General features: G+C 40.3%; 1 protein-coding gene and 1 pseudogene across 2 annotated transcripts; one reads left to right on the forward strand and one right to left on the reverse strand.

The window, feature by feature from the left end:
* The first annotated feature begins 425 nt into the window (after positions 1–425).
* Positions 426–7580, forward strand: LOC311255982 (TRPM8 channel-associated factor homolog; annotated as a pseudogene). The gene is made up of 11 exons: positions 426–1072; positions 2185–2398; positions 2498–2795; positions 2990–3291; positions 3602–3776; positions 4720–4814; positions 5042–5252; positions 5431–5667; positions 6268–6491; positions 6700–6810; positions 7297–7580. The product of its transcript is annotated as a TRPM8 channel-associated factor homolog (transcript).
* Positions 7581–9811: 2231 nt separating this feature from the next.
* LOC311256373 (endonuclease domain-containing 1 protein) lies at positions 9812–13498 on the reverse strand. Its single transcript, XM_084351367.1, has 5 exons — positions 13404–13498; positions 13193–13293; positions 12888–13002; positions 11976–12132; positions 9812–10332 (listed from the first exon to the last, which is right to left on the reverse strand). The coding sequence occupies exons 1-5, from the start codon at positions 13479–13481 to the stop codon at positions 9941–9943; spliced, it is 843 nt and encodes a 280-aa protein (XP_084207493.1). The 5' UTR covers positions 13482–13498; the 3' UTR covers positions 9812–9940.
* Positions 13499–15040: the final 1542 nt, after the last annotated feature.

A 15040-nucleotide genomic window follows, 5' to 3' on the forward strand; every position in this document is an offset into this window, starting at 1 on the left:
ACTGTTGTTCAAACGATACACGCAGGAAGGCGACTTAACTTTCAGGTAAAAATGTAACTATCTGCTTTATGTTGGTTTTGTTTGTGATAAAAATTGGCATACTTTTGGTAATCCATACTTTGTTACAGGATTTACCTTTAGTCTCTGAAGCTGAAGTTGTAGATCGACATCTTGTTCTTCTAACTATATATATATAGATGTGTAACATAAGGAGTAAGCCGTCAGTAGTACTTTCATCTTTTGTTTTAATCTCTGTCAACTCTCTTTCTATTCCCACAGGACAGCCTGACTGATACAGCATACATCCATCTGACAACAAATGTTAAACCAAATGTGCTAACGCAGTTTACATCGGACTCAGCACAGCTTTCTTTTGCTCCACCTTCCTTGTCATCCAGTCCTTCAGAGCATCGATCCCTCTCAACATGTCCACCCAGCCCAGACAAAACCACCATGAAGGGGCCTACCTGTCTCTGATGAGAGGCCTGAGAGAGCTGGACCTCCAGGGCCCCAGTGTTCCCAGTGACCTGGTTCTGATTGGAGACCATGCCTTTCCTTTGGCAATGAACAGCCGAGGCCAGGTCCTGATGGCTGCCTCTCTGTACGGCAGTGGAAGGATTGTGGTCCTGGGTCATGAGGCCTACCTGACCGCCTTTCCTGCTCTGGTAGAGAACGCTCTGACCTGGCTGCGAGGAGATGGATCTGACAACTTGTCTGTTGGCATCCACAACAATGTCAGGGCAGTTGCTGATAACCTCAGTAGATCCAGCTTCAAAGCTGAAGTTGTGGGGGCCTTTAGTAACAGCCTGGGGGTGGGAGTGTATGTGACTGATGCCTACAGCGTGGGTGCGCACGTGAAGGACCTGGTGGCGTTTATGAAAGCTGGAGGAGGAGTGCTGATAGCGGGGCAGGCGTGGAACTGGGCTGGAGCTCATCCTAAGGAGAACACGCTGCTTCTGTTTGATGGAAACAAGGTTTCTGGTGTGGCAGGGATCTACTTTTCTGAGCATCACGCTGAGGTAGAGTGCCTGCCTGTCTACCCACAGATCCCTTCATCCTGGATGTCTGTAGTGTGAGTGTATTCTTTTTTTTCTATGCACTTCTGAAAAGATTTGAAGTTGTAAAATGACTGCTCTTCTGTCAAATAAGACTGCAAGTAAGATCTTAAGCATAGGACAACAAGAAGAGTCTACAGCCATGCCAGTGGTTCTATGTGGTTCTGATGTTTAGCAGGTAGAATGTTTACCATGATCCCTATCTTAGTGATGCATTTTAGCATGCTAACATTTTGCATCTCCGAGCTGCATCCCCACAGCTCATCCTGAGTGATGAATATATGTCAATACCAAAGTTCATCGAGATCCATCCAATAGTTATCGATATATCTTCCTCAAAACCTGAACCTCATGTTAGAGCTAGAGGAGTAGTCATGTTGCCAACCTCATTAGGACTCATGGGCTTTGGAACCACAAAGGTCTGTACCAAATTCCATCAAGTAGATACTGAGATATTTTACTAGATAACTTTGACCTGCAGATAGCATTAGGTGAAAACTCAGTGCCACACCAAAGGCATTACAATTCGGCTTTTGGGCCCCAGAGATGTGTGTGTACCAAATGCCATACCAATCCATGCAACAGTAGTGAAGACATTTACGAAAAAACTAAAATGTCAACATCATAGTGGTGTTACAGGAAAATTAAGACTGTTGGTTGATTGTCGCCAAAGTCAGCAGGACTCTGATCACCATGAATGTCTGCACAAAATTTCATAGCAGTCCATCCAAAAGTGGTTGAGATATTCCAGTATGGATGTGGTGGACAACGGCACTAGCCTGGCTAAAAAGGATGGGTACAACTTTTACCGAAGTGGAAATTCCTTTTTGCCTCCTCTCATCTCCCTCGGTGCCTCCTTCTTCCTTCTGTTTCTCCATTTTTAAGACAATACACGGATGGCGCCAGGAATGGAGCTTGTCCAATATGTGGGTTTCTAAGAAAACTGTTCATTTTCATAATTTTAGAAGTTACTTTATCATGAAGTATGCCTTTTTTCAATAAAAGCAGACATGACATACGGCACATTTGATGTGGCACCAGTGCCTGAGACAGAATGGTGAGAGAATAAACTGTATCGCTCTTTCTTGACACATCTTTTTCACCCTCCTCTTCCTTCTTCCATGTTTAGAATCGGTAAGGATTTTGAGGACGACTTTGAGTTCTTACTCCAGGGGATCTCAAACTTTGACCTCCAGAATGTAACAGTGTCTGAGGTTCTGGTCCACGGCCCGCTAGCTTTCCCAATTGGTACCACCAAGGGTGGACAAGCATTCTTGGCAGGAGCCTACTATGGGCAGGGACGGGTTATTGTGATCACACATGAAGGACTTTTCAAGTGGGAGGTACAGTGTGTTAAACAATGAGTCATGTACTTAAAATGCCAAATGTTTTTTCACATGATTAACAAACTGCTTTCTGTTTTTGATAAAACTTTATCCCAGACACTGGCTCCATTTTGGATCAATGCTCTTCGTTGGTTGGATGAAGGCCGGCAGGGTGTTGTTGGCATAGTGCCAGGCTTCGACCAAGCCAGGGAACACTTTAGCAAGTCAGGGTTAAAGTGTGAGGCAACAAACTTCAGGGAAGACCTGAGTGTGTTTGTGTGCACAGTGTATAATGATGATCAATCGGAGAAAATCCAAGAATTTGTAGCAGAAGGAGGAGGCCTGCTGATTGGTGGACATGGCTGGCACTGGGCACAGACGCACCCTGGGAAAAACCAATTAACAGATTTCGCAGGTATGATAATGAGCCACAAGAGTTTCATTCTATTCTGCCAATTTCTAATATAGTCTGTAATGTATTTATTATTACATTTTTGAGGGAGCATGTTAAATGTTAAATATAATTATTACTATCTGCTGTATTGTAAGAGAGTAACCTTAAACCATGCAACATACAGATCAAGTCAGATTTCTTGCCCTTTCTTTCAGGGAACAAGATCCTGAACAAAATGGGCTTGAGTGTGCTGGGCAACGTCATTTGGGGAGGTAACTACGAGGCCCCTGTGCCCAGCCGGGCATGCAAAGACACCTACCACTTCCGCCACCTTCTGAACCGCTTTGCTAGTCATGTAGCCCAGGGCCAGGAACTTACGCAGCATGAGGAGGAATGCCTTAAAAAACTGGGTTCGGACTGTGCCGAGTACTTGCACATGGAGGCTCATGATTGCTCCTCCTACGCACAGGTGGTGTCCACCCTCACCGACCTCATAAAGAAGTCGGACATTCCGCAGGTGAGCAGTGAATGACTGAATTGTCTATGATTGTTCTTGTTATTATTTTGAATGAGGAAGCTCCACTTTGTTTTTGGCTTTGAGGCAGACCCTGCCGTGACTCGCCAATATAATATTTGCTGTAGATTCAGTTAAATTCTACATATAAGCTGGAGGGGCAGTTAATACCACATTAGCATAAATAATTGTGCCATATAAACAACCACAAATGACTAATAAATGTCTGCATGGGCGCTGTTGTTGTTTTCAGCTGCAGATACTGTGATATTGTTAGCAACGTCTTTTTAAATCATGTATGTTCTTATTCAAGGTGTGTGGCACCTGCCCTGTGAAGACTCCCAAAGACCACCTGCTCCTCAATGTGGGGACAGAGCTGTACAAGATCTGCCCAGATCCCGATGCCCTCCTGCCCTACCTCATCAAGCATAACCCCTTGTTGCCAGTTGTCTACAACCACAAAATCAAGATTAATACAAAAACAGGAGGTCAGACCACACTCTTATGGGTCAAAGCATGACAGAATTACAAGATTATTTTGTGTTTGCAGCTCTGTGTTTGTTGATGCTGACATAATTTGTGTGCACAACTGAATATATTGAAGCAATTTGTTAAAGCTGGGGTTTCGTAATTTATTGTAGAAGCATTTTTTGTTCTAGCCTATGTATAGACAATCTCTTAACATCCCAACAGTGCAGGCTCTGACAAAATGAAGTCAAAATCCAGTATCTGTGGCTGTCACAGGCCTTTAATAACCTCATCCAATCATTTTATTCAGATCAGATTATATATTTGTGCATGACCAGAATCTACAAGGCACAGCATGGATGTACTGCTAAAGCCAATAGTGAGTTAGTTGTATAAGAACCGCCAACAGCCATTTCTGTTTTTTTACATTGACAATGATAATATTAGATGTTTTCTTTCATGTGAGTGAGAAATGAGTTAGTTGGATACGGTTAGCAATGACAGTGCTGCACTGCGCTCACAGTACACAGCCTCTGAGCCCGTTGTTCAGCAGCTAACACAGTAGCACAAAGCACACAGGCCCTGAACCAAAGAACAAGTGAGCTGCAGCAGCAGAGTCATTCAGCTGTTTTTTTGTGACGTTTGTGACGTTTGTGGCATTTATTATTATGTAATTTATTCGACTAAAAAAGCTAAGAGAGCTTGTTGAACATTGCTACTACCCACTTGCACATATCTCTCTACGGGGGAGCTACTGGGCCGTTGGGTGTGGTGTCGGTGTAATCTGGCATTGCATGTTTATGTGTTTTGGAGGAGCTGCTTGAGGGAGGCCTGGAGGAGGGGGATTTTTTTTGTGTAGATGAATGGAAAATGTAGAAATTTTAGAGTCCGATTTTACGAACCCCAGCTTTAATCTGCCTTTGTGTGGTAACAAAATCAAGATCTTGTTGTTGTGTGTCTCAGAAGGGGAAGAGTGGATAAGTACAGGTCTCTACCTCTCTCCTGGTATGAAGACCTACATATCCCTACCAGGAGAGATTGTCAACAAGGAATGGAAGGTACAGTGCACAACGTCAAATTTAAACATCTGATTTATTGAGTTCAGGTAACATGCGGACTTTGTAATGACTGTTAGCAGTTATGTGTCAAAGAACATATTTACCACTCCATTTATCTACACATCTTGCCAGCCTATGACCCATACATGTAACTATATGTAACAAACTATACTGCACTTTACATACAGGTTTTTAAATCAGTAACTCATATTCCATGTCTTCCTCAGATCCAGATTGGCTGTCAAACAGACCGTCTCTGCCATGAGGAGTTGAAGAGAGCACCACGTGTTCATGAGCGATTTCCTGTGACCTCAAACATGATGCAGGTGTGGAACCTGTGGGGGGGACTCATCTATCTGGTAGTCCCACCCAAAACAAAAGTGGAGGACCTAGAGGTCACAGTGCAGATGGCTGTACCTGCACCATATTATAAATCTGGTGAGTGTATGGTGGATGACAACGCACATGTATGATGTATCTGTGTGTTTGCATGGCGTTAGCTACATTAGGTCATAAGAAGTCTGTAAGAAGAACAGAGAAGACTCAAAGAGAAGACTCTAAATTTGTTCTTAATTCAAAATCACACATTCAAAACCCGTCCTTTTGTTCTTTTCAGGTGTGACAACAGCAGCTGAGTGGTCGCTGCTGCGCACAGCTCCTTCTCTCTGGGCCGAGTTGGAGTTTGACAACATCATCCTCACTGTGCCATCTGAAGCTATTCAGAACCTGGACCGCCCTGATGAGTTGGCAGCCCACTGGAATGACATCATGAAGGGCATAGCTGACCTGGCAGTCGTACCACACAAGTTTCCCCGCAAAGAGCGCTTTGTAGCAGATGTGCAGATTTCCCATGGTAAGTGTTTGGATCTGGACGTCCATTGACAGCCAGAAGTAGTCAATAGTTGACGTTGAGACAAGACGTCTAGTCAGGCCATAATCTAGACATCCACTGACATCCAGAATTAGTTGAGAATAGACGTTCATACTGGCTATGATCTGGACGTCCACTGACAGCCAGAATCAGTTGATAAATGATATATAAACGTCTATACAACGTCCAGAAAAGACGTATAAAAAACTTTCATTCTGGCTCCCCAGGGGACGTCTTTTAGACGTGTTGGATGTCCATAAATGATGTCTAAAAGACGTGATCTAGACCACTCTTTGCTCACTGGGGTATAATGATATTGTTTTGTATGTTCACCCTTTATAAGAACTAGCTTAAAGTTAATTTGCAACACATTAAATGAACTAGTTCACATTAATTCTCCCACAGTCTTCTATATTTCACAAATTGTAACACCCTTTGGTTTAAAATTACCAATTGAGTGAGGAGTTTTGTAGCAACACATGCTAATATGAGCCCCACGTTATGTGTTTGCTCTAATTGCACAACAATGTGATGTTTGTCCACCATAGACACAGAGCTCTCAAGATTTGTTTCTCCATCCAGGTTGGATGCATGCAGGTTATCCTGTCATGATGCACGCGACCGCAGCAGATGAACTGATCAACGTTAACAATGCAAGGACTAAAGGCATTTGGGGCCCTGTCCATGAGCTGGGACACAACCAGCAGAGAGGCTGCTGGGAGTTCCCACCAAACACCACAGAGTGTACATGCAACCTGTGGTCATTGTATGTGCATGAAGAGGTGCTGGGAGTCAGCAGGACACAGGTGGAGTAAATTGGATTAAAGTTTTATTTTATTTTATATTTTTTTTTATCTTAATTTTATTTCTGACAAAGTAAGAGATCAATGTCTAGAACGAACTGGTATTAACGTGGATTTTAGACATCACACGGCTGCTTATATCGAGAGAAGTATTTTTTTTCCACTGATCAATTCACTGATGAATCACATCAATTCACCTTGTGCAATACAGGCTCAAGGCATTACTGCAGAAAGTCGCCACCAACTAGCAAAGGACTACGTTGAGGGGGGCAGGAAACTTGAAAGTTGGAGCTTTTTTGTGGCCCTGGAGACATATATGCAGGTGAGAGAGAATGACTATAGATTAGATCCTGGTTGGCCACAGGCCAAAAGCAAACACTCGCTTCTCTTAACTGACTGACTTCCTGCAAAAAGTTTCACTCTGCCCTCCATGCTCAGATTATGAAAATGAATACATATTTAAAACTGTTACAGCCCCAGTGCTCTCAGTACTCATATTTACATTACATTACTTTAACATACATTACTTATTTAACCAATATTTATTAGTTATAAGAGTATCACACCTTTTGATTTTGCATTGGAAACATCTGGCACATCATCATAAGGTTCTGTTTGACCTGCCAGATCTTTTCAGCTTTGGCCCCAGGCCACACTTTTGGCAGCGCTGCTAACAACATTTGAACAGAATTTCAAGACTAAAAGTGTCTCACCCCATTCGACCCACTGATGCATTAATGCTCATGACACACCAGACAACACTGCTATTTTTTCACATATTCCTCTCCCTCTGTCTGCTTCCATGTAGCTCCAGGAGAAGTTTGGCTGGGATGCCTTTAAGAAGGTGTTTGCTGCCTACCACAAGATGAACGACTTTCCCCATGACAACAAAGGAAAGATGAACCTGTAAGCTGTGACTTTCTCCCAGACTGTGAAGATGAACCTGGCTGGATTCTTTAAGGCCTGGAGTTGGCCCATCGAAACAGCCACTGAGGAGAAACTCTCCAACCTGCCGCCCTGGAGTGACCACCCCATGACCCAGTTTGACTGAACTTCATACTGCTGCTGCTTAGAAATGTAGAGAGAGATGAGGTTCAAATTAACTGACTTTCTTTTCCTTTTGTTTTTCTTGTATTTTTAACTAGATTTATTGAAATGGTATAAAAAAAAAAAAAAGAAGAGGATTTTAGTTCAGTGTGATAATAAAACTAATACTGTCAGGCTGAGCAGACACTGAACATCATGTTCACCAAGTTAGTTAATCCCACTAATTTTGGAATCTGGCTTGATTAGTCATTGATCTTACCCTCAGATGATCTGTTGGATTTCAGTCATGTCAGAATTTGGAATTGTCAATGGGTGATAACCACTAGAGGTCAGTGTTTAGCGTGTGTTTAGTGTGAGCTCTACATTGTGATCCAGACAGTATGAGCATAAAAGTTGCAGGTTCTGGTGATGCAGACCGGATGATTGTTTAGTGTAAGTTAACATATTAACATAACATGCACAGTGTCTGCCTAGATAAAGACAAATAATTATTAGTTAACAAGAAAGTTAGTTATATACCGTAGTTAACCATGCATCTTTTGAATTCAGTACATCCATTTGAAAATATTTTTTCACTCTTCCAGTGAATATGATCACTTCAGTGGGTGGAATACAGAAAGTAAGTAATTGATTGATTGACACCATTGTTATAACTCACTTAGTTTCAACTGAATCAGAAACTGCTCACTTGTTTTCTTTGGTAATGCTGTATTAATCCCTGTGCTATACATACTGATCACATGCAGCAACGTGCGTGAAAGCTTTTTAATTCACAGCACCAAAGTGATTGTTGGACTTTCTATGAAGGATATGTGACCTCTCATACTTTTTCCCCTTATGGATCATGTTCTCTAATTCTCTGTGTTAATACCCTCTTTATGCTTAATGATGGAAAGCCATGCGGGCTCTGTTTATTAGATGAACTATATGTTCACTATTTGTCTATGTTAGTATTTGCCTTTACTGTCACAGGTAAAAGATAACAGTAAACATTCACTGCAGTCTTCATATGCCCTGCAGTTGTTATAAAACAGCTCTCCTACTGGTTGACTGGAGAACTGCTGGAGAAATGCCCCATGTTAATTCAGAGGGAGCTCCTCTAACCAGTTGTCCTCTTGTGTCCCTCACTGGGACAAAGGCATGGGCGTTGTAAGCTTTGAAAACATGGGTGGAACAGTAATTAACAGTTAGCCTACCTCATACCGAGGCTGCTGTCAGTCAGTATGGAGACAAAAACAAAAACGAGGCCATAAGCAAATGGCAAATAAAATACAAACATTTGGTTCAATACTTATGTTAGATTTTAAGTTAGTTTATTCAGAAAACATTTTGTGGTGACAGTGTGTGACTCCCCTTAACTCTACCTGGGATTTGGGCATCAATGACTAGCTAACGTTGGTGCTCATGTGTATGCTGTAGCAGTTGAAATTGTGAATTGTACCTTTAAGACAAACTGGGTTACAAGAGGAGCAACAGTAACGGTACAACCTGGCTTTGTGAGGTTGATGTGTTAGAAATAAATGACAGACATTGTGGAAACCCCAGATATGTGTGGCTGTGTTTTATGGGCTTACTTATTGCTTCTGCTTCACTCACAAACTCACAAACCAAGAACCATGGACCCAAACTGTTACGGTGTGTGTGCGTCCTATTTGAGAACCTGCCTGGGTGCAAGGCAGCAGTAAAACATGGTGTGGGATTTTATTGATTTGGCCATTCGCTCAATAAGCAAGTGGAACAACTCAATAATTAAGTACTGCTGCAACATTCTGAAAAGAAGGCCAAGAGGATAGCCTATGTATTTTCAACATTGTAAAAACATGGTTAAAACATGGTAAAAGTGGGGGAGATTGGAACTAATAATTCTCATACAATAGCTGGGACTCCAATGAACAAATAATTGTAATATGATTGTCTGATGAGTTACAGATGCTGGAGTTGCAGTACATCGGGAGTGAAATAAGGTCACAACTTCTGGGTCCAATGGGATGTATAGTGAGGTTTGATAAGGGAGAGTGTGTAGGCTAAAGCAACAAGACCTGGGGCCTCAGTTATCTCTGCTGCATGTGGACAATTCGGGCCTGAAGGAGGCATGTGCCACTTCCCAAGCCATACATGATCATTGATTCATGTGCTGTATTACAATAAATGGGACGGACAGTTATGTTTTTGTCATGTTTTTATATTGATATTTTCCCTGACAGAGAATGAAAAAGACACAAGTAAACAGTCACTTCATCCCTCTGCTGTTTATTTTGATTTATTTATTTGTGGTTGAATGAGATTAATAATAATGGATGTATTAGTCAATATGAATAATAGCTTTTCTTTGTGTTACAAATCTAATGTAAGATTAAAGGGCAATGGCACCTAAAATTGTTTTCCCATCGTCCCTCTGTTATCCCTTATGCCCTGCAGTTATCGTGAAACAGCTCCCCTACAGGCTGATCGGAGAACTGCTGCAGGAATTCTCCCAGTTCATCCAGAGTGAGCTTCTCCACCAAGTTGGCCTCGGTGTTCCTCGCCGTGGCTGCACCGCCCTCAATGGGTCTGCCATTGTTGTCCACGCAGCAGTAGGCGTTCCACAGGTAGTCTGGGATGTTGACACGCTTCACGCTGTTCTTGACAATCCAGTTGTCTGCAGAGGGAACGGCACCAACCAGCACAAAAGCTTTAGAGCACTTTTCCCTGAAAAGGTCCGTGAGCTGGGACTCATGGATCCTCCAGGCGTTCTGGTTCAGTTTGGGGTTCTGAGGAACCACATTGGTCAGGGTGAAAGTGGCATTACGGGTAGGGACTGCAAGAGAAATTAATGGAAAGAAATAAAGACTTACACTAAAAAACCCCACAAAAATGCAACTTCCACAAATGTTCCTTTTTCTTTTGTCTCTTTATAAATGTCTCAAAACATTTTCGATGCAAATAAAATGCAATTTGCATATTCAGCATTTACAGTTAAAATCAAATAACACATACGAAGACAGTACTGGCACAAACTACAGGTGTATTGTGTGTATCCTACAGTGTCGGATGTTGTTTTTTGTGTGTTTTTGCTGTGGCTGTTACCCAGTCAAAGTAAGTACTTTGCTCTTGTAATGAGAAGAGAAGCACTTACTCAAAATGTTCATCTTTCATCTTCAATATACATAAAAAGGAATTTAACTTTGTGCTTTTTATGAGTTATGCTAATTTTGATTTGACAATAAATACAACAGACAACCAACTCACAAAACCATTGAAACCAGAAATCATAATTGAACCTCCTTTGATTATCTGTAACAGATTGATTAAAAATGTTTAAATTTAAAGGTTTCATTAAGATTCAGTAGGCTTATATTTAGAAAGACAGGGAGAAGTATTAAATTAAAATACAAGTAATTTGTAATTTGAAAATACATATACACATTCTGTACAAACTAATGTTATCACGTTGAGACCTTCATTGAAAAGATGACCCATGCTTTTCAATATCATAGATTTGAAGTGACCAATAAGAATATGTTGGAGATGGGAGACTTTCAATTCACAGATGCCTGCTGGGTGGTCCATGCAATGACCATTGACTCAGAAACTCAGTAGCTTGTCATAATCATGAGGTAGTATTGGACTACTTAGTAACTACTCTGTATGATGTATCAGTTTACTTGAGGGGGGCACAAAAAGAGTAACTAATGATTAAGAAATTAGTAATTAATGAGTTGTCAGTTGTTTGTAACTATCAGAGTTTATCAGGAACAACTCACTTAAAAATACTATATACTGTATAGTCCTCAAATCACAGTTATTGAGGAATTACTCATTAACGCTTCATTAGTCATCAGGTCATTCCATAACTCACATTTTTTGTACCATATATTAAGTGTTATGTTTTTTAAGTACCTACATACATAAATAAAGGCTCTTAAAATGTTGGTTACAAATGGCATCTTACTTTTTTCTTTCCATCAAAATTAACATTACTCAATACTCAAAAGTAATTAAATACATATCATATCCAGAAGTATATAAATCTATGTTATTGAAATACTGCCCATTTCTGACAGTAAAATAGGCTTCAGGTCAGTGAACCGCTACACTGAGGGGTATCAGATGCAGATAGGACCATTCTGCTATTGGGATCATCACTGAAAAAGCCTTGTACAGTTTATCAATAGACAGGATTATAATTTGATGGATATCTTCTTTTTTTGTTCTTTCTTATTTTTTTTTTTAGGTCTCCACAACAGTTGAAAAACAAACATCATGATAGTGTTACTGGACAAAGTAAAAGAATCCCAGAGTTTATTAAACATTGAATGGGCATTGATTTAAAGCAGAAATCAAACACACTATCACTGTGAAACTGAACATCGCCCCTGCTGAACTGACACCTTTATCTGGTGTCTACTGCCACCTACTGACCTCTCACCCTAAAAACCACCCATGTTCAACCTCCATTACCTGCATGGTGTCCGTTGGGGTTGAGGTGACCACGGTCGAAGCCAGAGTGTGTGTAGTCCTCATTCAGAGCCTGTTTCTCCCCCAGGTAGATTCCAGGGTGGTCTCTCCCCAGCCAGTAGCCATCCTTCATCTCTGCTTGCCAGGCCATGTTTACCAGCTAAGGTATATCAAAAACTCCTTGATTTAAACATACAGAAGCTAGACAAGGATAAGCACCTGTCATTAATCCATTGTGCATATGTTTAATATATATATAACAATATATATAACAATATATATAACGAACAGAAAGAGCAGCGCTCTAGTACTCTTCATACTTAAAGGAGACCCATTATCCTTTTTCAGTTTTTGTGTGTAATAGAGGTTCTTGTGCCTGTAAAAGATCTTGAGGTCAAAGTCCACACCAACAGAAGCTCCTCTCTCCCACAGAAAACAAAGCTGAAACGCCTCATCAGTAGTCTCGCCTTTAATTTTGTGACCTGGTGACATCACATTACGTCACCATGTCTCACATTTCCATAATTTATGCCTAGAGGCTAGTTTGCCACATAAGAATTGATTTAACCCAGCTTCTTTGTTGTTGTTAGCAGTGCTGGGTCAGGCATGTGTGAGCTGACCAATCAGAGCAGAGTGGATATTCAGTAGGGGCGGGCCTTAAAGACAGGAGCTAAAATGGAGCGTTTCAGACAGAGGGGAATAAAATGCTGCAACACTGGGCAGTATGAGAAGACTAATGTGTTTTTTGATCAATAAAGCATTTAAACCTATTCTGGTAGTAACCCGAAATAAACTTAAGAACCTCAACATGAGCATAATATGTCTCCTTTAATATGTTTTCCACACATGCTGATGATTTTGACCACGTCAATACTGTGGATGCACATGTACAGCATGCACAAATGTGGCACCAACCTGAGGCTCAACAAACCACCTTCTCTCCCTGCCACCTCCATTGCTGGGCTGGAAATGATAGGCAGAGTAGACAGCAATACGATGGTTGGTGTCATAGAGGGTGGCAAAGTGGAATCTGATGGTGCAAAGATGAATTGCAGTGATTTGGAGGTCAGAAGTGTTGCAATGGAAAATTGTACATTTAGTGCTGAAAAAAAGAACTTGGCCAGATTTTCTGAGATTCATATGGTCAGTTGAAAAATGAATGAAAAAAATACATTAAGCATGTATTTGTATTTATACGTATCTATACGCTGTTTCCCTACCTGTTGACAAAGCGCTGACACAGACGGGCAGCACCAGGAGTAGAAGCCCCCCACTCTGGCACCTTGTTTTGATAGAAGTACTTCAAGCACTCTGGTTCATCCTGGAACAAAATAACACAGGCTCCTAAGTGAATCTCTTGTGCAACAAATACGCACACATAAATTTAACCTTCCTTGAATTCTTTGAATGAATTGGAATGAGTTCACACACCTCAAAACGATTCACAACATCTGCCTGAGCAGAGAAGAGGAGCGAGAGGAGAACGCACAAAGGTACCAAGGTTTGCATCCTGGAAAAACCCTCTGGTGTCAGGGATACTTAACTGTCCTGTAGCCTTGAATAGAACAGAAAATAAACTTGTGAATACATGTTTTAGTCAACAAGACAGTGTGGGTATAAATAAGACAATAAGACAAGTAAATGTAAGTCTACTGTAACAGCTTAGGCCTGCACATGTAAGAGCATCAGTTTGTTTGCACTATCTGTGTTTGTATGTGTGTATTTCCACTCACCTGCTGCCACGGTCCGCCCAGAGCAGAAACTGGCTTTTATATATGACTTCTCCTCACCTTTCACCTTGTTTGTCCTCTCTTTTTATCTGACCACCATGTGACGTTTACGGGGGATGTGGTGTGGATGTAGATGACTGAGTGTGAGAGTGTTAAAAATGGAACAATGATGCCAATATTAGCAACACTAAGTTATGAGTCCCAGTGGGATTAGTTAAAGATACAAGATAGCATCCTGTGTATGAAGAGGACACTTTAGGTGTTATGACAACATTTCATGTCATCCAATTCTGAACTTAAGTACAATTTTGAGATACTTGCATTTTACTTGTGTGTTTCCATTTTCTGTTACTTAATTATTTTAATCCACAAAATGTATTTGATAAATTTACCTTTATGCAATGGGTAAATATTTTCCATACCTGTGGTTTTGTCCCTTTTCATGATTTGTGTCTCTAATTAAACAATGTTATGACAATATTTAGTTACATATTAAACTGATGAAGAGTTGACACAGGTTTATATATGAAAAAAGTGTCATCTTCATATGTATTGAAATATATATTTCATAATGTATATTTGATTTGTTATTGGATATATCAAATGTGATAATATATGTCAAATACTGTATATATCAAATGTATATTATTATACATTATATATATATATATATATATATATATATATATAGAGAGAGAGAGAGGACCTTTTAAAGACATATCAGTATGTAATTCTAACGTATTATTTAAAAAAAGTACATTTATCACACGTTCTAATATGTTATCAAAACAAACAAAATGATAATGTATAAGCTTGTATCGGGGCTCCTTCCATATATTATAAAGTATTCAATATATTACATTATATTATGTCAACTTCGCTTGTTCCATAGGTATAGTTGCTACTAGATACTTTGCAGATTGAGATTAATCATACAAAATATAATCAAATGCATAAATGATTATGTATTATTATAGGTTTAGATAAAATAAATTAAGACTTTATTGATCTCTGAAGGACCCAGAAGTACACAAAGTATTCAGAATGAGCTCTGCTGTTACAAGCTGCAACATTAATGAACACTTTAATGCATCAATATTAGAATCAAATAATATAGTAAGTATGTGAGAATTCTTATACTTTTACAACTTTGAGTATATTTTGATGCTAATACTCTGTCTCAGTAAAAGGATGTTTATTTGCAGAGTTAACTGTACTTGCACACTCCTGTTTTTAAAGCCTGCTGTAAAAGTCATTTCACATAAAACTGAATGAGATCAAGCACATTTCTAATACATTTATTCAATACTGTCTATTTTCAGCTACTGTCTAATGCCT

The sequence above is a fragment of the Pagrus pagrus genome (assembly GCF_965226575.1).
Source record: "Pagrus pagrus genome assembly, chromosome: 4".
Classification (NCBI taxonomy): domain Eukaryota; kingdom Metazoa; phylum Chordata; class Actinopteri; order Spariformes; family Sparidae; genus Pagrus; species Pagrus pagrus.